The sequence below is a fragment of the Staurois parvus genome, unplaced genomic scaffold (genome assembly GCF_062004578.1).
Source record: "Staurois parvus isolate SC_StPar_1 unplaced genomic scaffold, SC_StPar_1.0 ptg000017l, whole genome shotgun sequence".
NCBI lineage: Eukaryota > Metazoa > Chordata > Amphibia > Anura > Ranidae > Staurois > Staurois parvus.
The window spans coordinates 6,924,455-6,947,959 of record NW_028317813.1 but is presented as its reverse complement, the minus strand read 5'-3'; the positions used below and the strand labels follow the sequence as shown (position 1 = coordinate 6,947,959).

The 23,505-nt window shown below is 40.1% G+C and overlaps 1 protein-coding gene across 1 annotated transcript in view; it reads left to right on the top strand.

Moving 5' to 3' along the window:
• CCNT1 (cyclin T1) overlaps positions 1-22,677 on the top strand; it is a 35,505-nt gene extending 12,828 nt beyond the window's left edge. Inside the window, exons 5-9 of the mRNA XM_089679328.1 lie at positions 248-310; positions 402-447; positions 648-811; positions 8,217-8,287; positions 14,632-22,677. Coding sequence (XP_089535454.1) covers positions 248-310; positions 402-447; positions 648-811; positions 8,217-8,287; positions 14,632-15,792 — 1,505 coding nt within the window. The 3' untranslated portion in view covers positions 15,793-22,677. The remainder of the gene's footprint in view (positions 1-247; positions 311-401; positions 448-647; positions 812-8,216; positions 8,288-14,631) is intronic.
• The last annotated feature ends 828 nt before the right edge of the window (positions 22,678-23,505 follow it).

Sequence of the window (23,505 nt, the reverse complement as noted above, 5' to 3'; positions counted from 1 at the left end):
ATATATATATGTATATATACATATTTATTTTTTAATATTACATATGTGTTAAATGCATGCAAAGAGCAATACAATAAGAAACAGTTTGTGGTCTGTTAAGTGGAATGCTTACTGCAATGACAGCTTTGTAGCTTTGTTTCTTGTTATACAGTTATCTTCTATAGTGTATTTTCATGTGTATTTTCTGCTGAACTGCATGCTAGACTTGATTTCCTCCAAGTGGCTAACTCTGCTTCATTTTTTTCAGGATTTGAGATAACTATTGATCATCCACATACTCATGTAGTGAAGTGCACACAGCTTGTTAGAGGTAAGGCCAGTATTTGAGACCTATGATTTGTCATCTGCTTGAAGTGGATGTCTATATGGTCACTTCTGTTTTGTTTTGTTTCTCTCTTTAGCAAGCAAAGACTTGGCTCAGACATCTTACTTTATGGCAACCAACAGGTTAATATAAATGTATATTGATATTTGAAGTTGTGAAATAATGGGTGTTTTTTCTGATATAAAGAGGCTGGATGTTTTCATGGTGTGTGAGATGCCCATGTGTTGTACTTTTATTATTTTGTAGTGTGTTGAGAGATTAGAGGATGATTGTCAGTGGTGTGAGTATTATCACCTCTAATATTTAATTTGCTTTCCCATAGCTTGCATTTAACTACATTCAGCCTCCAGTACACCCCTCCAGTAGTGGCCTGTGTCTGCATCCACTTAGCCTGTAAATGGTCAAACTGGGAGATCCCTGTATCCACAGACGGAAAGCCGTGGTGGGAGTATGTGGATGCGACTGTAACGTTGAAACTTTTAGATGGTTTGTATTTGTTCTTGTGTGTATATGTTTTATACATGGTTGCTTCAGAAATGTGGATGGTATCAAATGGGTATATTTTTGGGAAATCTGAGAAGATATTTGATTTAGGGTTTTAAAGAATGTTGAGTTTAGGATTTTGAAGATTGTGGGATTACTATGCAGAATGTGAGTAATGCAGAAATGTAATTTTACTCTGTAAACATCACTTTTAAAGGCACAGGTTTACAGTAAAGCTCTCCAAACTACTTTAACTTGGGGATCAAAGATTGGTATTTTGTCAGTACTATATTGAAATTGAATTGTTACATTATAAAGCAGAAATCTTTTAATTTTAGGAAAGCACTTAATTGCCTAAAGCTAGCCATACACTGATCAAAATTTTGATCAGTGTGTGGCTGCCCCTGTTTAACAACAGTCAATTATTTGATTGACTTTTATTGTAGGGACATGTTTTCTTGGTCAGCATCTGCAGCCACTGATCAGTGTATTCTGACAGCGGCGGAATGTGCTGTCAGAATACAATGCCCCAGCAGGGAAGATTCATCTCGTTTGTGTAAATGGAGGGATCTATTCGTTTTTGGCTGAACAATATAAAAATCTAGCTGTGTATAGCCAGCTTAAGTTGGGTATGAGTGTGTTATAAATATCATTTATATGTCTAAGGAGCTTTAGATGGCTAGATTTGGCCAGGTAATAAATGTAATGCCATTTGAAAAGAAAAAACACAAATTGTGGCTCTATATACTTTACAGGATTTGCATTTTGATTTGTTAGTCTCCTTAGGCCTCTTTCACACAGTCTGTGTCCATTTCAGTTAGCAGAACATATTCTGTTCTGAATCAGAGCGGAACATATGCCACTTTTGTGACATCTGTGTTTGTTCATTTGTTTTGTTTCTGGAGCCTAACGGACCCATGTTAATTCTAAGATCGGCTGAATGTAAACATATTGGTGTCAGTTTACATCTGATTACCTCTAGTCCAGGCATGTCCAAAGTCCGGCCCGCGGGCCAATTGCGGCCCGCGTTCCGGACTGAAACGGCCCCACAGGTGAGCTACCCAAATATATAACTTATGGCCCCCGGTAGTGATTCCCTGAAAGCTACTGAGGACTCCAGCGATCTCTTGACATCATCAGCTGGCGTAGGAAGGAGAGCCCAAATCTCGCAACGTCCGAGATCTCGTGAGATTTGGGCTTTCCTTCTCTGTGTGCCGGCTGATGACGTCAATTCCCGCTCAACAGATCCCTGGAATCCCCAGTGGCGTTCGCAGAATCACTAGTGGAGGGCTGTAAGTTATATATTAGGCAGCTCATATGTGGGGTCCGGAACGTGGGCCGAGGGATCCCAGGTGGTGCGCAGGGAATTACTACTGGGGCTACCATTTACCATTGTTTACTATGTCTGCAGTCCCTGGTCATCTCCTGTACTGTGTCCGCAGTCTCTGGTCATCTCCTGTACTGTCCGCAGTCTCTGGTCATCTCCTGTACTGTCCGCAGTCTCTGGTCATCTCCTGTACTGTGTCCGCAGTCTCTGGTCATCCCCTGTACTGTGTCCGCAGTCTCTGGTCATCCCCTGTACTGTGTCCGCAGTCTCTGGTCATCCCCTGTACTGTGTCCGCAGTCTCTGGTCATCCCCTGTACTGTGTCCGCAGTCTCTGGTCATCTCCTGTACTGTGTCCTCAGTCTCTGGTCATCCCCTGTACTGTGTCCGCAGTCTCTGGTCATCTCCTGTACTGTGTCCGCAGTCTCTGGTCATCTCCTGTACTGTGTCCGCAGACTCTGGTCATCTCCTGTACTGTGTCCGCAGTCTCTGGTCATCTCCTGTACTGTGTCCGCAGTCTCTGGTCATCCCCTGTACTGTGTCCGCAGTCTCTGGTCATCTCCTGTACTGTGTCCGCAGTCACTAGTCATCTCCTGTACTGTGTCCGCAGTCTCTGGTCATCTCCTGTACTGTGTCCGCAGTCTCTGGTCATCTCCTGTACTGTGTCCGCAGACTCTGGTCATCTCCTGTACTGTGTCCGCAGTCTCTGGTCATCTCCTGTACTGTGTCCGCAGTCTCTGGTCATCTCCTGTACTGTGTCCGCAGTCTCTGGTCATCTCCTGTACTGTGTCCGCAGTCTCTGGTCATCTCCTGTACTGTGTCCGCAGTCTCTGGTCATCTCCTGTACTGTGTCCGCAGTCTCTGGTCATCTCCTGTACTGTGTCCGCAGTCTCTGGTCATCCCCTGTACTGTGTCCGCAGTCTCTGGTCATCTCCTGTACTATGTCTGCAGTCCATTGGTTCAGAATTTTTTTTCCTGTTTTTCGCCTCTAAAACCTAGGTGCGTCTTATGGTCAGGTGCGTCTTATGGAGCGAAAAATACGGTATCAATTTGGGCTATAACGGATTGGTGCTCAGGATCGCTTGACGTCATCAGACAGTGCAAGGAGAAACAAAGCCCAAATCTCGCGACCTCCGGGCTTTCCTTCTCCCTGTGCTGGCAGAGTGATTTAACACCTGTTTAGATTTGTCATCCAAGTCACAAAATGAAAAGTATGCCGTTTTCAATAAACTTTTGCATAAAATAGTTCATTTGCATTTAATGTTAATGGTTCATCAGAATGTCGGGCAAAATGGTCGGCCCTCGCACATGTTCACTTCATCAAATCTGGCACTCTTCCAAAAAAGTTTGGACACCCCTGCTCTAGTCCATTGGCGTCTATAGCTGAAAAAAAACTGAAAAGGGCCTATACTGTTTTTTTCGGACCTAGACAGACTTGGAGGTAATTGTATGTAAATTGATACTCCTCTTTTGACATCCTCCTGCCCACGGACTAATAATGAGCTTCTGTTCAGATCCAATTAAGAAACTGACAGGTGGATCTGATTGTACTGCCCGCGTGACAGGACTCTTACAAAAAGTTGTCTTTAGCATTACAATAATTTGAAGGAGATTATATGGTAAGAAAATATTTAGATGTCTTGCTTAGGTCATGTCTGTCTTTCTTATAGCCAGCCTAATCCTACTGGTACACAGGGTGGATTTGATTTAAATCACAATTTAAATCATGATTTAAATCACTAGTAAAAAGGCTTGATTTAAATCATAATTTTTAAAGAGCAACTGTCATCTCTGTCTCGCAGCAGCAGCTCCTCCTCTGACCCGCTGTTGACTCACCGACAGTCCCATTCACTTTATTGGAACAGCTGGTGATGCGGTAGTGACACAACAAAGTGAGAGATGTGGCGGCAGCAGTTGAGTGGATGCCTGCTAACAGGTGCTGCCATGATGGGTCTAAAATGACAGGTGCTCATTAAATAATAAGGAATCCAACTCATTCTTGCTGGTAGTTAGAATCTTTAATATTTGCAAACCAAATGAAGGTTTCTTTTTTAGAATATTAAGCTGTCAGGTTAATAAAACAACAATATCAGAACCGATTTTAGGCTAATAGGTAATCACACATAGTTGGAGAACTACTCAAATTCTTTTATTGTTTTTTCTCATGGTTTCTTTGAAATTGTGTGAATGCATCAATGCAGTGCATGTTATCCCAGCTTGCAGAGCTTGGATTCATTGAATGAGTTTACCAAAAATGTAACTATTGCAGAATATACAGCTTCATGCTGTATAACTAAGCTCCATTTCATGCTGAATAAACTACATTATTAATGTATCTTAAATAGAAAACTAACTTTTAGATAGATTTTTACTCCAAAATCATTTTATTAAAATAAATTTGATAAAAATCAAAAAAATCCTATTTAAATTTTTAAAAAATCAGATTTTTTTTTTTTTTAAACCATTGATTTTTATCCACCCTGCTGGTACAGGTGAGGCTACCTTTAGATATTGTTTTTATCAAGTTTCGTGCATGTGTCACATAAGTTTGTGGCTTGCTTTAGTTTTTGTGTTGGTAAGATAAAGGAAAATATGCGGTTGTCTCTTTCCAGCACTGTGTGTTTCAGACATAAATGCTAGGCTAAGTCTAAAGCTGGCCATGGATAAATGTTTTTTTTTTTGTTCATTCCACCTGCGGGTTGAACTAGAAAAAAATTGACCTGATTCTCCTATCCATCCGCACATGCGAAATGGATGGGGAATCCTCCCCACTGTGCCATGGTATTCTGAGAGCTAGGAGACTTTCCTACTGTCAGAATACAAAGGTCAGCACTGCAGTCTATAGCCTGCAGCGTTGATAAAGCAGCTTTTTTTCCAATCGGGTGGTTAAACAAGTAGATCAGTAGGTTGACTACTGTTCAGCCATAGTAGCCATACATAGATTGTTATTTGGGTGGTTTTTGCTGAGCCAGCCAAATTTTTATCCCTGTATGGCTGATTTATACATCAGTGATGTGTATATTTACCAAACTTACCACCCTCAATACATTTTGTGAATGGCGGAGCAGTTCTGTGTTTGATATTGTTTCTTCAGGTAATGTCGTGATTACAGAAGGCTACTCACATGAGAGCAAGAGGAAAGAAAAAGTGCAGGTGTTAGAGTAATGCAGGCCATAGATTTCCGATTTTCTTGCCGAATTATCAGCCGATAAAATAATCGGCCTATATTCGTACCATTAGTGGGGAAAAATGTTGGCCGTTTTTCTTAATTTTAAGAGATTTTGAAAATCGGCCAAGCTGGAAAATCCTGGGACGATTTGTTAGATCAGCCGATTTTCGCGGTAATTTATGGTCAAATCGGCCGTTCTTCTGGCCGATTTGACAATAAATTGACTATGAAGAAAAAGAAGTAATAGAAGAAATAGATTTTTCAGGAGAAGAAGAAATAGAATATCAAGAAGAATAGAAGAAAAGAGGAGAAGATGAAATAGATTTTGCAGAAGAAGACGGAGAAGAAAAAAAGTTGCAACATTGTATCTATTTGTATGCATTTCGGATACAGATGTTTCTATTCAAGTACAAATAGATACAATGTTGTTTTCTTCTTCTTCTTCTGCATAATCTATTTCTTCTGTCAAATATAATAGCGGGTCTCTATGCAGGGACACCGCTATTATATTATTGACGGCCGTAGACGGGACTAAAACCCGCCGACTTTTTTTTTTTAATTAGTGGCAACGTCGGCTGTCTGAACGACCGATTTACGATTTAAAAAAAAAAAACGGCCGATTTTCCCCACGTCTATGGCCTGCATAACTGGATTCCAGAGGGGTTTTTAAAAAGTGTATTTTATAAAAAAAAGCAAACATCTGGCTAGTTGCCAACTAGTTACAGCTGCAGTGTTTACTTCTCAGCTTGCTAACATCTCTGTTAGGGAGCTGATGCTGCTCTTGAGTGCCAAGTAGAATAGCTTACAGGCTAAAATAATGGCACAATCATTTGAACATAGTACACATTTTTGTAAACAAAGCCTGTTTGGAAAAGGAGAATAACTAATCATTTTATCTGATATAACCCTTTTACTGTTGCAACCGTAAATACTGTGGTGCAAGGGCAAGAGGATGTAAACTAGCAATAGGAGCTTTACTTTATTCTGTTAGATCTGCTCTGTGTAGTATTAATGTAAAGCTTCCCATTCACTTCTTCAACTGGCGTTGTGTGTGAAAGTGTGCCCCCCCAATTTACGCAATGGTTTCCAGACTAGCCAGCGTTTCCTGGAAATTTGGAGTCACAAAAACCAGTGTCAGGATGGCAAGCAAGGTGAGATTAAGGAATGGACAGTCCTCTATCTCTTGCCAGTCATCATGGAAGGCTCAGTCCTAACCACTACCAGGTTCAGAGCCATTCGTTTCCAGCCAGTAGAGCCTTGGTAAAAAGGTTCCTAATTTGCTTGGGCAGAGTACAGAAGAGGTGTTATTAGCCTCTTTAAGAATATAATAAATTTAAGTAAATAAGTTTAAAAAAGAGATAAACATTTTTAAAGCCTCCATGAAAGCAATTGCTTGCTAAGAGCATGCACACCTAGTAAACAATGATTATGCAAGTCATGTTGGGTATCAGTGCGTGCACTAGCGTAAAAACAATAATTCCAGTGTCAAAATCTACAGTCTACAGGCAATTCTAAATTATTAAGCTTAAGATGGAACTTTATTCAGAAAAATAAGGCTAACCCCTTTTGCAGGTATAGCTATGTAAAACATTAAAAATAAGTGTTTAAACTGTTTAAAATCCAATAATACACTGTCTCACCCTGCTCTGCACATGCTCAGTTGCTCTCCATTTTTAAACACTGACAAATTACTAGAGGCTGATCTGCTGACAGCCTTATAGCGGAACTTTACCCATAACAACATGATAAAAAAATAATGTTGTTTACCAAGGAACATACATTCTACATCAATAATTATAGAAACAAAATTAGTGTGTGCTGTAAATTGCCTCTAGCGTTGTTCCTGTTTCTTCTTGCTGGAGGCTGACATTTTGCTGAAGCCCAGAGCCCCAAAACAGCAGTCAGTCATAAAGTGGAACTAAACCAAGCGATGTAACTGTTTAAAAAAAAGTTACATTCCTGGAATGCAGTTATTGGTAACTGTCACATTTACTTGTGTCCTCTGAAGCACCAAAAAGCAAAAAAGTTTAAAACTGTATTTTATTTAAAAAAAAAATGGCATTTGTTTATGAAAGTCAGTGCTTTAGCAAACTAAATATCTAGTTAGGGGTTAGATTTAATTGACCTCTATAGTAAAGGTTTCGTATGCTAAAAGTTAAAGTGAAATGTAGCCCTTCTATAATTTACAGCCAAGGTAGCAGCCATCTTAGCTTCTGTTTGATTTGTAGCTGCCATGGTGCTGCACATGTGATCAGTTATGACACCAGCCATTCAATGATTTGACAGTTCAGTTGAGAGCACAAGTTAAGATATGCATGCTTTCTTATCTAACTTTATGCTGGTGCATCTATTTATTTTCTCTAATGGAAAACAGAAAACTGCAATGCATTATAAAGGCAAATAGAATGTGATGAAAACATAACAGCTGATGAAGAACTGATAAAGAATGAATAGAAAGTAAAGTGTAAGCAAAATCTTCCAAGGAAACAAACGTGTCTGCAAATATTTTGGCTTGGGTAGATGGCATCAGGTTGACGTCAGTTTGAGAGACTGCTGAGATATTCCGAATTCATTGACGGAAGCATTTTTCGTACCGTTGACTTTATTCTGACCTGCAGTTAACCTGCTTCAAGTGGGTGGCATGCACCAGTCACATAAAAGTGATTAAATAGCTGCACAGTCACCTAGATCACTTTTACTTTAAAGCCCAGAGCCCACTGCTAAAACTTAAAAGAAGCTCACAGCTGCTACTGCAGCCCAGAGCTTGTTTTACCACGTTCGCTCTTTGGACATATCAGACACTAACGTAGAAGTGAACTAGCTAAATATTGGAGTAAGAACTTGAATTACACAGTAGGTCATGTCTTACTTTTGCATTCCATGTATACCTGCTTAGTATCCTTTCTTTTTTTTAGATTTAACACATGAATTTCTTCAAATACTAGAGAAAACTCCAAATCGTTTGAAGCGCATAAGGAACTGGAGAGTAAGTAATTACTTTTGTTTATATATTGAAGGAGTTTGATCAGATTTAATATAATATATATAAGCAGGCTCCAACATTAAAGAAAAGAAAACCATGCCAATCTTTATTTTTGAATCTGGAATTTATATACATGTTTCTTAAGAATATCATAGATATTTTGCAATCTTTTTTTTTAAGCAAGCAAACTTATAAATAATTAAAAAAAAGGTTTACTGCATTATGAGAAAATGCATGCATTTACTTACAGATAAGGGATTTAAACCTGCACTCTAGGCAAATATAAACAACAGAAAATTAATGCAGATTGGTATTTATTAATACAATGTTAAATGTCCTTTCTTTATTGTACGAAGAAAGGTACCCGGACCCTGTACCAGACAAGCAGTGATCCCCAGCTGTAAAGCTCTCAGCCAGCACTGGACTCTGTGTATCGGGACTGTGTGTAATAAAATATTGCCTTGCGGACCTGCAGAGTGCTATACAAGTCCAGGGCAGTCACGTCCCTGAAGACCTTAGTGGCATTGGCCCAGTGTTGAATTTTGGACCCGGGGGACATTTGGTGTGGAATGAGTGCCCTAGTGCTAGTACCCTTTCCTTCTTGCTTTGGTTTCTGTTATGCCCTTTGTGGTCTCCCTCCCCTTTGTGTAGAGGACTGCAAGTCTTTTTTTTTATCTATTTCTTGCTGTTAAAGGCTACCTCACAGCCACCCTGTGCACTTCTTGGCAGTAGTGGTTTTAAGGGCAATCTGGGAGGCTCTGGGCGCAAAATAGGGAATGCGTGAAGCACTCCTCTCCCTGTCTCTGGCTGGGTATATGTGGTATGACTGGTGACATCACAAAGAGGTGGCGTATACTGGCGGCTGTCATCTTGACTCTTTCCATGTGTGTACAGCCGGCACTCCACATACACAGGGACAGCGGACACAGATGGACTACAAGTTTCAGCAAGTATTCTCAATGCTTATGGCGCAGCTGGTTTTAGTGCTTGTGTTAGTCGCACCGCATCCTCTCAGCTGTCTTTGGATTGCTGATTAAGCAAGGGTCCAGTTGTATTGGTTGGCAGGCCATGTCTCAGTGACGGCACATGGGAGGGAATAAAGGCAGTGAGGTTTCCCGTATTCCTTTATCAGGCAGGGAGGAACCTGAATGTAGCTCCCTTTGCACTGTATCGCCTTGAGGTCAGTTATTTATATGTTGTTCTGACTCCCTTTACTTGTCTGGTCTTTTCACTGTCTTTGGGGCACCTTCCTCCAGTTCCTTTGTACCAAGGGTGGCTGTAGGAGTGTGTCAATTAATCAAGACATAGGCTTATCGGATGATGAAAAATAGAGACCTTGACTGCGGAGACAATGAATTGGGCTGATACCTGGAGGATTTTTCCTGTGGCCTTAGTTTCTTGGTGTATGTCTTAAAGGATAAGTTCACCTTTTATAAAAAAAAAAATAATGAATGCACATTTTTTTATCTTTTTGCAGGTAAAAAATGTGTATTTTTAATTTTTTTTTAACTGGAGCCAATAAAACATTGCATATGTGATCAGGAGATCACGGGTACAATGCCAGGCTCCTGCAGACTCTTAGTAAGTTGCCTATCTGTACCTCATAAGAGCAGGCAGTTACCGAATTGAAGGAAGAATCAGTGAACTAAGAGTGCTCACCATTACCCGCATCATTAAGAACTATAAGCCGTCAGTTCATTTGTTCCCAGAACTCTGTTTTTAAATTATTACAGCTGGTGTGGAAAAAATATCCCATGCCCGCTGTCACAGGGTAGAAGGAGAGAAGGCAGGAACTTGGAAGACATAACATGTTCCAAAGGTGAACCTGGCCTTTAACCTTCCTGGCAGTAATCCCGAGTGTCACTCAGGTTAATTTCAGTACCAAAAGCGGTAACCCCAAGCAACACTAGGGATTACACTGCAGTGATCCCTCGAGCCTTACCTTGTCCCACTACCTTGTCCCATGATCCCGCGAGGTCCTCTCGCTGTGTCCCCTGGCCATGTCTGCCGACCGATGCCGGCATCCATCTTCCGGGTTCTGTTCCCTGCGAGCATCGAAAAGTACGGGGGGCGGAACCAGCAGGAGATTAAAAAAAAGTAAAAAATTTGACACAAACACAATACACTGTAATCTCTTAGTATTACATTACTGTATCAAACCATTTCACCTAAATTTTGCCCGTAGTGCTTTGTCCAGTGCCCTGCCTGCACTTTTACCGTTCTTTTTGTCTGGAAACTGAGAAACGTCCATGGCGTCCAAAGAGTGTCCCTTTTAAGCACATGCCGCCCAGCCACTGTAGAAATACGTTGGCAGGGCGGCACGGGTGGGCAAAACCACGTTTTAAAACGTGTGTTTTCAAAACAGGTAGGGGGCACGCGCGCGAGGCACGCCACCACTCTACCTGTCCCACCGATCACAGCCGCGGATGTCAGTCGCCGGGTCACAGCCATTCGTTACCGGCTGTGTCCCGGCGATTAGCGGCAATCACTGACAGAGAGCAGGGCTGCAGTAGCTCTGCTCTCTGTCAGTTCCCTGACAGCTCCTGACAGGCTGATCGGGAGAGAAGAGTTTATCTCTCCCTATCAGCGTTTCCCTCTCCCGATCAGTGTGTCCCTGTGCAGTACAAATCCCCGCCCCCTAGTAAAACACTCTCCTTACACAGTTAACCCTTTCACTGCATAATAAAGTTAACCCCTTCCTCCCCAGTGCCATTAGTACAGTGTCAGTGTTTTTTTTTTTTTGCACTGATCACTGTATTGGTGTCACTGGGGATGTCAGTGACCCCAAGTCAGTCCCCCCCCCAGTGTCAGAATGTCCGCCGCAGTCCCGCCATAAGTAGCTGATCGCCGTCATAAGTCGCTCATCGCTGCCATTATTAGTATAAAAAAAAATTAAAAATCCCAGTATCTTTCCCGCCATTTGTAAACGCTATAACTTTCACGTAAACCAATTAATTTACACGTATTGGGTTTTGTTTTAGCAAAGACATGTCGCAGAATGCATTTTGGCAGAAATTTATGACTAAATTTGATTTTTAAATTTTTTTGTTACTGGACATGTTTTATAGCAAAAAGTCCAAAATATTGTTTTTTTTTCCTCAAAATTGTCAGGCTTTTTTTTTTATAGCGCAAAAAATAAAAAACGCACAGGCGATCAAATACCACCAAAAGAAAGCTTAATTTGTTGGAAAAAAAGGATGTAAATTTCATTTATGTACCGTATTGCATGACTGTGCAATTGTCTGTTAAATTAGCGCAGCGCTGTATAGCAAAAAAAATGGAGTAAATTGCAGTATCTATACCATAGTTTGTAGACGCTATAACGTTCACACAAAGCAATCAATATACACTTACTGGGATTTTTTTTACCAAAAGCATGTAGCAGAATACATTTTGGCCTAAATTTATAACTAACTTTGAGTTTACTATATATTTTTTATAGCTGAAAGTAAAAAATATCATTTTTGGTCTTTTTTTTGTTTATAGCATGAAAAATAAAAAGCGCACAGGTGATCAAATACCACCGAAAGAAAGCTCTATTTGTGTGAAAAAAAGGACGTAAATTTCGTTTGGGTGCAGCATTGCATGACTGCGCAATTGTCAGTTGAATTAGTGCAGCGCCGAGTAGCAAAAAGAGGCCTGGTCATTAAGGGGGGTAAATCCTCTGGAGGGCAAGTGGTTAAAAGCAGTTTTAGACCAGCTAGAAAACAGCGATAGTGAATTAGAATCACTTGCAGAATTGAGTGATAGTGATTCGTGGGGAAATTTGTCATCAGACACTGGAAACGATTCTGCGACTGAACTCAGTGATGTGCGAACTTGGTGCTCTGTTTCAAATTTCAGTGTTTTTGGTTTGATTACATTTTTGCATTAAATTTGTTACTATTTTTTATGATTATTTATTATAATTTATGATTTAGTGTTTCAAACTTTATCATACCGGGATGTTTACTAGACTCTTGTTTGGACAGATTTAAGTGAGTTATTCCTAAGAATTACAGGCCTACAATATAAAATTACAAATTTCCATGAAAACCAATGTACCGCTTTGACATTCAAAAATATTGATTAGCTAGACCGCCAGGGAGGTTAAAGGATTGCTTCCAACAACTTTCTTGTCTGGGTGTCTTGGTGGTGCACATGCACAGGATATTATGGCTGAAGTGTGGTCAGAATTGTCTTGTAACAAGCAGGTTAAACGCTTACCTTTTCAAGGTGAATGTTTGGTCCTGCCCTGGATGATTACACTCAAAAGGTAACAGTGGACAAACGTATCCTGTTGCTGCTTAAAAAGTTGAAGCCTGCGGTACAAAAACCTGTTACTCCTACTTCCAAATAGCATTTCTTTCATCAATCACAAACCTTGGGATCTTTTGGCGTCCAGGTTCAAAGCAAAGCTGGACAGATTCGTATCCAGGACCAGAGATCCCCAAGCATTTGCAGTGGATGATCTGGGATAATTTCCCCCTAATTTATGCCTTTTCACGTTTACACTTTCTAACTTCTTTGCTTTGCTGGATTTGGATAGAAGAAACTCTGGTGATTCAGATCGCCCTAGCTTGGTTCAGGAGAACATGACACTCTGACATTGCAAACTTGTCGGTGGGTGAGCTGTGGATCCTTCCAGATCAACCTGACCTCCGGTTGCAAGGTCCAGTTCTTCATTATTATTTACAGTTGTCGACTTTAATGGCATGACTGATGAAGTCAGGGTTTGGGAGACGGTGAAGGTGTGTGTCTGATTTGTTAATTTCTACCCAGCTAGGAAGGCGGCTTCTAGTAAGATTTACTGTCTGACTTGGAAGTTTTATTTTGCCTGGTTTGAGGCTTGAGGACTTCATCCTTCATAGGTGTATTGTTGGCTGCATCCTGGCATTTCTCCATTCTGGAGTTGACCAGAGGCTGGCCTTGAGTACAATCTAGGTTCAGATTTTGGCCTTGGTAGTACTCTTTCAGAGCCTCATTCTTTTACATTCCTTGGTGCGTGCTTTTGTACAAAGGCTCACATGTATTGTTCCTTCTGTCAGGACTCTGTGGGACCTCAATTTGGTACTTTCTGTTTTATAGAAATCTCTGTTTGAACCCATCTAGGATATTCCTTTATAACTTCTATAGAAGGCTGTTTGTCTGGTTGCCATTACTTCATCTCACAGGGTTTCAGAATTTACTGCTCTTGCCTGTAAGGGACCATTCCTGGTTATCCATAGTGACAAGGCTGTCTTTTGGCCTTAGCTGCTGTCTCTACTAAGGTGGTTTCCTCTTTCCATCTTAGCCAGGATATATAGTGAAGTATGTGAACATCAGCTGATGCTTCTTATGAACAGCAATCTTAAAATGTTTGAGTGTCTTTTATCAAAGCACACCTCCAAACTCATTGCATTAATTCCAGGTGTGAAAACTACTGAATCCAATTGACTTTCCTTGAGGTAATTAGTCTATGAGTTCACTTCTTTCCTCCAGTGCTGTGAATGTTTAATGGGTGTGTTCAATAAAGACACGAGAAATTAGAATTGTTTGTGTGTTATCAGCTTAAGCACACTGTGGTTGATTTACTAAAGGCAGATGTGCTATGCACTGCAAGTGCACTTGCTCCAGAGCTTAGTAAATGAGGTCAAGCTTCACTTTGCAAAGAATACCCAATCACATGCAAGGAAAATTGGATGATAGAAATCAGTAGAGCGTCCCCTCATTTCAGAGCTTCTACTCAGATCTAGAGCAACTGCACTCAGGCTCCATGCACACTAGCATTTTTTAAGCTCCTAGAAGCTGTTATTAGCATTTTTCTGCTCCTGGAGGCTAAATACTGTTATCCTATGTGTCCATGCACACTACTTTGGCTATTAGCATTTTTTGAGCTTCAGCATCTAGGAGCAGCCTGCCTTTTAATTACTCAAAGCCACAGGATTTTATTGTACAGTATTACAACCTTGAGTATCACTTGAGCCAGCCACCGATATTCTTACAATTGATGATGTCATAGGATGTCCGGTGCCTGAGAACAATCTTGTATGCCCGTCTCTGTCAGCACTTTGGTCACATTGTGAATGAGGGAGAAAAGAAACATTGGCATTCTTGTCAGTAATAAATTGAATCTAATGTTGGGTGCCCTATATGTGTGGATGCTGCAGCTTTATGTAAAACTAATTACTTGGATTTTAGAATGGGGTGTCTCGAGATTGAGAAGAATTTTAAAGGGCGCCATGATTGAAAAGAGGTTGGGAAACACTGCTGTGACATATATGTAATCACACATTACTGCTTTTATGTACTAAGAGCAAAATATTATCTTTACTTGTTGTATCGTTTATGCTGGACATTTATGTAAGCTTAATTTTTTCACTACATAGATATACCAAGCAAACAGAAAGCCCAAAGAAGATGATGGAGAAGATGAGGATGGTAACGACAGCCTTTCTGATCAGGCTTTACTTAGGATGATCACCCGCAGTGGACCCATGAGCAAATCCCCTTTTTCAGATTCTTCTTCCCAGCCTTTCCCAGTATCAAAACAGGATTCTGAAATGTCTGGAGAATCATGGGGAGCCCCCCAAAATAACCAGCGGGAGCACCAGAGGACTAGTGATCTTATTGCTTGCACTGATCAGTCACAGTTGCCAGGAAATAAACCAACAGTAGCAAAAGTCTCACTGAAGGAGTATCGTGCAAAGCATGCTGAAGAATTAGCAGCACAAAAACGTCAACTAGAAAATATGGGTGCTAGTTTAAAGGAACAATATGCCTCTGCAGCTCAAAACTTGCTTATACAGCAGCAGAAAGAACGTGAAAGGGAGACTCATGCCTCACCTATCATTTTGAAGATACCTTTGCATGAGGTAAGCCATGAGCGGACAGAAAAAACCCCTAGCCTGAAACTGCGTCTTCCTGTGCCCACCCGCGAGAAACCTGAGGACACAAAGATCCGAATAAAAGTGCCAAATGAAGAGAGTAGTAGCAGCAGCAGCAAGGTCCGGGACAAACACCGAAGCAGTTCTTCATCGTCACATCACCATCACCACCACAACAGTCAGTCCCATCGTCAGCATCATCATAACTCTTCCAGCTCGAGCAGTAAACGATCATCTTCTAGTGTGGGAGGAACATCGCACAAAACATCAGATGCATCAAGAAAAAGACCTTTACCTGAAGATAACACTGGTCATGATCCAGTTTCTCAAAAAGTGAGCAGGACTTCAATACCTTCCAAAACTGAATCTCCAGTTGCACAGCCAGCACACAGAGCATGGAGTAGTCATAGCATTCATAACAAAACAGATAGGGAAACTTCTGGTTCTGATGGGCACAGCCTACCAAAAGTAATTGATTACCAAGACACTGTAACCATGATACATTCACTGCTAAGTGCACAGGGAGTGCAACCCATACCACCCCCTCAGTATTTAAATCAATATGGGGAGTACCGTAAGCATAGGCCTAGCAGCACTGATAAACCTAGGCCTCCCCCCCTCCCTTCCGAGCCACCACCTCCTCTGCCACCACTTCCAAAATGATGGGAAAGTGATTGGGCATGTTTATGTAGCCACTTTTCAGCACTATTACACCAGCATTCAACTTTTTCTCAGCTGTCCTTTGTATTTTATTGATCAACTTTCATGTCGAAAGTAACTTCTTAAAACTGTTCTTTTTTTTTTTTTTCTTGTGATTCTTGTGTTTCTTCCCTTTACAAAAAAAATTCAAGGTGTGCCTGCTGTGATTTTTGGATAACTGGTCCATTGGTCACCTCACTTATCATTTTAGTCTTACAGCTTGGCCACATAGGTGATTATTCAATGGTGGTTCAATGTGCCCATGAATTATAGGCTTTGGAAAATGTCTATATGAAGCTAGAATTAGTTACAGGTACCTGTGATTTTAAGGAATCCTCAAGCACTGTAGCAGTTGTTCCTAACTGTCTCAAGTTCCTTTTATCTGGGTACTGGGTTAAAGGCAAAAACCTAACTTTTGCAAAAATGTAATAAATACATCCACATTAATAAAAGAAAAAATGCGCATTCATTAAATTTTCGCATTAAAGCCTGCACAGCATTGCAACCATGATCAGTGCATTTCTAGTGCTCTGCACAGGCTCCTACATTGTATACAGAATCCCATGCCCAGGTCTGTACGGAGGTGTGGACCTACCATTAGTAGCTGGTGGAAGTAATCAATTGACTACAAGTGCGGCGATGTCACTGCATTTGTGCTCTACTGAGATCTGTGAATCCACCAGCTGTGGTGGCAGATGGAACTAGTAGTCTTTCCATTCACAGATTCCTGTGAATGGATAACGCGGCTGTGTGGGCAGATCACAGAATGCTCTGGGGAGAAGCACCTGGCGAATCAGGTAAGTGGAGGAAGGGTGGTTGGGGAATGTGACAATGCTTCATGTTACACACTAAATATGGTCATAAAAATGGATTATGCCTTTAATTTCATATGTACTTTTTCTGAAGTGTAAGCTGTGGCATTTTGAAAATACCTTTGTAGCAGAGACCTTATGTGTGTTGTCTATATTTCCATTACTGCTGTCCTCTTTTAAAACGGGTTAATGGTTTTGATAACTATACAAAGAAACATAAAAGATGATACAGTGATTAAGAAGCTATTTTAGCCAAAATATTGTAAGAAAAAAATAGAGGTACGGATTTCTGCTTGGCCATCATGTATTCATATATGTTCATTTTCTCATCTCAGGATTTATGTATGAAAAGCTAGCTTGCATGTAAAATGGAGTCGTATGGCTAAAGCGTTCAGATACAAAGTTTTCTAAAGAAACTTCACAAAATCTGCACTGTGCCCTAGATGTCCTGTAGCATTTTTCTTTGTTGTTTAGGAAAATGCATTTGTTAAACTACTAATAACATTTACATAGAACGTTCCACTTTTTGATACTTTTTTAAACTTTGTATTTCTAACAGATTCCCTCTTATTTTAAAATTTGTGCATACAGTCATACCCTATATTGCTTTTTGTTTCCATTGCAGAACAGAGACACTATTGTGTTGTATGCAGTATCAAAGTCCTTGTGCTCATGGCTGACAGTCTGAGGGGTTCATTAGAGAATGGATGAAGATATTGTTTATACCTTTCCATGTCTTCAAACGTTTTGACTAAACTCCATGAGAACTAGGGTTCCATTACTGCATAGAATCAATGTTCTCTGCTATGCTTCTGCTTTTCTGCAGTTCTAAAGTCAGAATAAAGAAGACATGGAAAAAACAAGATTGTGTGCCCTTAACCTTTGCTACAGTTTGCAGTGGCAACTGAGGACACTTCTCCGACATGTCACTGACCTGATTCTTTGGCGAAAATAGCTAATGAAAATATTTTGAGAAACCCTCACATCTTCAGTTTTTGTCATATTAAATTATCCATGTGTATAGCAGTTGAACTTTCTCTGTTATACTATCTTGACTGTTGATTTTCTGTTCTTGCATAAATCAGTGTTTCCACAGCACCGTTATCTTAAGAGATAATCCCAGTTTTCATTAGCAACCTGAAAGTCTAATTGTTAATGTGATATGGTGAATACATTCACCTGCTTAGTCTCTTATGTCCCTTAGAGAGTTTAGCAATGAGCTGGAAACTATAGCGAAAAGATCTCACTGCTGAAGGCACCTTAGCATCTTATGTCTCTTGGGATCTCCAGCCATGAGTCCTCCCCACAGTTTCCAGTTCTGCTCTTAAGCTGGCCATATAGTATACAATCCGACTGTACAACTTTTGTACAATCTTCTTTACCAAAATTCTATAATATGGAGACAAACCTACACAATCTTTTTAATTCGTATCAGATCAGGCAGGTCTGTATACCACATAGTTGTTGGTAGATATAAAGGAGACTGTATAGTGTATGGTCAGCATTAGAATATTGCTCCTATAACAATACTGGTGTTTCCATTCTTCCTTTTGCATTCTCCCTGGGGTAAATGAAAAAGAAAACCAACATTGAAATTGGGATCCCTTTTAATTGCCTAACTTCTGTCCAACCATATAAACAGATGCAAAGAGAGACTTAAGCAGCAGTTATTGCACTATGACAGAATTCTAGAGTATTCTACTCTTAAAGTACGCTTTTTTTGAGTGAAATATGGGGACTGACAGTTTTCTGAATATTCTATTTGCCCGTCTTTAAAGTGTTACTAAACCCAGGAACCTGCATTTGCTATACCTGGTCTCCCACAGTACACAGAACGTAGAAATGCAATTAGTTTAGTAAATATAAACTGCTAAATACTTTTTCTCATCAGCAGTTAGAGCAGTCTTGGGAATTCTATCAGTGTTCAGCAGAGCACTGGTTAAAGCTTGTAGGAGGAGCTCTTTCTTCTCTAGGAGGATGCAAAGCCCCTGACCGCTGAATAGAACTGATTGGCCATATGCTGATCACATGCACTCTCCCAAGAAAAAAAAAAAAAACCTTAAGCAGTATACACCAAACTGAGCATGTGCAGAGTGTCTCTACACGATATGTCTTATCAGGAGATAAGAGGGGGACACTGGAAGAAGGGGAGGATCAGAGAAGTCAGGATTAAACAGCATTATTACACAATGCAGGATTAACCCGTTAGGTTCCACGGTGAGTATAACAAGCATGCTTTACTGCATATACAGACTGATTTTACTGTTGTGGGTTTAGTTACACTTTAATGTGTGCAGTGTTTTTCGAGTCGATGACTTGAATATCTGTGCAAATCAGTCAGAAGTCTTTATCTGCATTCTCATTCCAAATGAGCTGCTTGGAGTAATACAGTAGGACACTGGACATGGCAGTCGGGCAACTGCTATTTTTTGGAGATGTCAGCAGTGGAAGCCTCCATTTTTTTTCTCATGGCAGGTTTCTGTCAGCTTGAAAAATGATTGCTTTATTCTAACAGAAAAGTAATTTGGGTGCAGTCGTGTTTTATAAGCATTGACAAGAAATAACTCTTTAGCTCAGGAGGAAGCTGGCAATTTTTAGTAGTATAAAGAGATGCTTACCTTGGTCCAACAATCGCTGTTCTGGGGGGTTGTTTACAGCCCTGCCACAAGTCCTCTGTCTTTTGGCTGCACCTGCCCTGTAGATCACCATAGCAGTCTATAGGCCATGCTTCCTTGCATCTCCTGGCAAGAGACAAGAGGTAGACAGGCTCCATATACTTGTATAGGGCTATGGCTGTGCAGGAGCAGTCATAAGACAGGGGACTTGTGCCGCAAGATGTAAACAATCCCCAGAGGCTGTGGCCGATGGATCCTGGTAAGTATGCATCTGTGGAGAGAGGGGGATCGAATAGGTCATCTTAAATGGGAAATCAGGATAAGTTAATCACACAACTAAAATTGCTAGGGATTAATAATTAGCAGTTGATTATTACACTTATGGTGCAAACAGCTCACTGTGGTGTAAGCTATACATATAGTAATGATTATTTGTAGATAACACATTCTGAGCCCTGCAGGATTAACTACTATTACATGCTGTTTGTGTAGCTAACAGCATAGAATGCCAGTTGTTTCAACTCTGTAGCAATCAGTTGCTAGACTTAGTGATTGTGATTGAGCTGCTAAAAATCACCAGTGTGCTTCTTTCGTTAAGCATTTTTACTTCTAACAAAACATTTTCTTCCACGTCTTACACCAGAAAAAGCATTGATTTTTGGAGATGTAGCCGTCATTTATTTTCAGCCACCTACAAATGCTTCGTTCTTACACTGTCAAAGCCCTAAAGGCTTAAATTGGTATTAAACCCAAAACCAAACATGTATATAATATTGCAGTGTACCAATCATTAAATGTGGTGGCTACATTCGTTATCTTTTCTTTGACTTTTGGAGAAATGAACATTGGAGGCACAGCAGACCGCAGCATCATCAGTCTGGGGGGGAAGTAATGTTTATTTCAGGTACTTGTGTAGCCCTGTCAATGTACGCAGTGCTTGACATTTGTATTATACATTCACATCAGTCCCTGTCCTGAAGGAGCTTTCAATCTAAGGTCCTTAACACACATTCATACATACACATACTAGGGCCAATTTAGACAGGTGCCAATTAACCTACCAGCATGTCTTTTTGGAGTGTAAGAGGAAACCAGAGTACCTGGAGGAAACCCACACAGGCTCAGGGAGAACATGCAAACTCCAAGCAGGTAGTGTCGTGGTTGGGATTCAAACGGATGACCCTAGTTTACCAGATTTAGAACCATTAACAAATTGAAGCCAAACTATAGCTCACACTCTATAAGTGGTTACAGCAGAAGTTTGTTTTTTCTTTTTGGGATAAAGGTTTTACATAAAATAAAGCTGATCATTTTAATCACCCCTGCCAGTGTTAGGTGGTTTGTCTCATCCATGTAAACTAATACATTCTGCTTGATAGTTTGTGCTGTGAAAAACAGCAGACGTAATGACCAGATCACCAGATGAAAATAAAAGGAAGAACACCTAAAGAAGAAAACTAATGCAGGTATCTCCTTTAAAGCCATACATAGATTGAAATTTGGCAAGTTCAGCAGAAACCGTCCGAGATTTGATTAATGTATGGGATTGTACCCAAGTCGATCCATCGATCAACTTGGGTATAACCAGCCTGTCAGATTTATTGACATTCAATTACTGCAGTTGCCATAGCCTAGCAGCTAGCAGTAACCATTGTGTTCTGCCAGCCAGGAAGGCTCCCTGAACCCCCCACCACTTGTGGTAGAAGGAAAGAAAATTGAGTAATCTAAGGGCTGCTTAACCACTTGAAGATCATGCCTTATCTGACACTTTGTTTACATGTAATATACTGCTCTGCTCTTAAAAGCTTTGGATCAAACTAAGATCTATCTGTATGATCTGATACTTTTTTAAACCAGTAATGGTTTGTTTACAGCCTTCAAAACCGGAATAATGAAATACTTGTTGCTTCCAGATTCTTAGACCATAGAGCTGATCATGGCTGTTTTAGTCCTGAGCATCTCTTTGGTCAACTGGTGGAAACCGCCGGCATCAGTTCCGGGTTCATCGGTGTAATGGGAGAGCCCGTGAAAGCAGGGGGGGTGGGGGGGTAGACCTCCTCCCACTACTTGTAAAAGCAATTCAGCAGCAATTTAGCCGCTAGGATTGCTTTACAAAAAAGTGCTCCATCGGCTCTAAAAAAAAAAAAAAGTCAGGATTATTCTAGTTTAACCACAGGACGTCAAGTGGTTAAGAATTGGTAAGCTGCAATATAATAAATGTTTCTTTTTGGGCTTAATACTGCTTTCATTTTGAAAGTGGAATCCCAGATTAAAAATAGTCCATAGTGATTTGAAACCTGTGCTGATAAATGGCATTGGGTAAAGTGCAAGTCCTTGACACAGAAAACTCTGGGACTTCAGCATCTGATCTTTGGGCTTCCCATTCACTGTCTTATTTGTCCTTGCTATTTCTATCAGACCTTGGTTTATGCCATATACAGTAGTCTCAAGAATCTCTTACACAATTTGAGGGGGGTTTGAAACTGACCGTGATGGTAATTCAACCTGATGATTGCACAGAGACTCCATACTGCGTGTTATGGCAAGCGCTTCCTAGATAAGGCTTTTCACAGCACTGAATTTCAGGTATGGTGGGTGTAGCTGTATTTAAAGAAACAAAAGCGAGTAGTGTACATATGTATGAACTCGTGTTTGTGTAATGCATCATTTTTAGATTTTGTGTATAAGTACTGATATATTTTAAGCTTACTTAAATTAGGTATTACTGTTACATAGACATGCTTTCCTGTATAGGAAATCATGATAACATTTTTACTCAGGTATATAATGTTTTATGTGAAAGGCCACATTACTTCTTATTTTGTGACAGAACATGTTACTGACTACAAAAAGTTTGTGGCACTTTATTTGGGAGCAAGTGTGTTTTTGGTAAGTAGCCATCATGGAGGTTTTGTAAGTGTTGACCAGCATATTTTTTTACTTTACTTTAAACACTCATTACAAAAAATGTCAGATTGGGTGACATTAGCAACAAAATCTTTAAATTGTTTTGGCAGCATATTGCTTCATAAACCCCTGATATATAGAAGCTTAATATTGCCTACAGTGCATAGCTGTTCTTACTGTTTAGGGGAACATCTCCTTTAAATGAAAAGCGAGAATGTATGAGATGAAATTAGGGTCATCTGAACTTGAAATATAGTGGCGTTTTCAAATATACTTTAAATCTGTAACAATTATGTATTTCTTTAAAGATGTATTTATTATTGTTTATTAATGTTTTCCTTCTGCGTTGAAATGTCATAAAAGGGAATATATCTAATCTATAAAATATTTGTATAATATATGCATTATAGAAAATGAGATTGAAGTATGAAGATTGTACAGTATAAGAAGCTATGTCATTTTTCTACCTATGCAAATGGAGAATGGCGCTTGTAGTAAAGTGACTGGATATCTTTTTTGGGCTTTTGTGTCTTAAAATGCTTTGGCTATTATTAATCCTGTAGGACTAATTTATGAAGCCTGCAGAAAAGGTGAGGGTTTTCTTTAACACAGCTATTTACATTTTATATCGCAAAAGAAACAAGCAGTCTAAATGGGTAAAAGCTCTATTTTGTTACAGGTTTTATGAATTGGGCCCACTGTTCTTACTATAGAAAATGGCCTGTCTTATATCAGAGAACATTTATGCTATTTGTACTATTCAGTTGATTAATCTGTTCAGAGAGAATTGGCAAACTATTTCAGTAAAAAATTGACAAATTAAGATGGGCAGATGTTTCAACATCACAGGCGGTGAAATTTACATCTATCCCCAAACACATTAGTACCCAATCAGAGGATCAAAGTGGGTTATGCATGAAGTGCTTCCTTTGTTCTTTTCAGTAAAAGTTAGGAAGAATTGATCCAATCTTACGAAGACTTTCAAACTGCCCCAGTGTAGTCCTACATGGCACCATCTTTTCAAGAATACCACATATCAGTGTTGGAACTTGTGAGGCGGTAGCCACTTCAACAAGTCTACAAGTGAGCCTGGCATTAGTTGGAATAGAGGTTTGATCAAATTCTTTTCCCATTCAAATATGTCAACTTAGTGAAATTGCGTCTGTTCTTTTGGTGTTTTGACTATAGCTGACTAAACGTGTTGCAAGCTGATTTTACAATATGGTGAGTTTAGTTTGAATGGTACACAAGGGAAAATCTGTGAATGAAAATATGCTCTCACAGTGTAAGGAAAGTACTGCCGATTACCGGCAACTGTCACGGCGCTGATCAGCACTGATCAT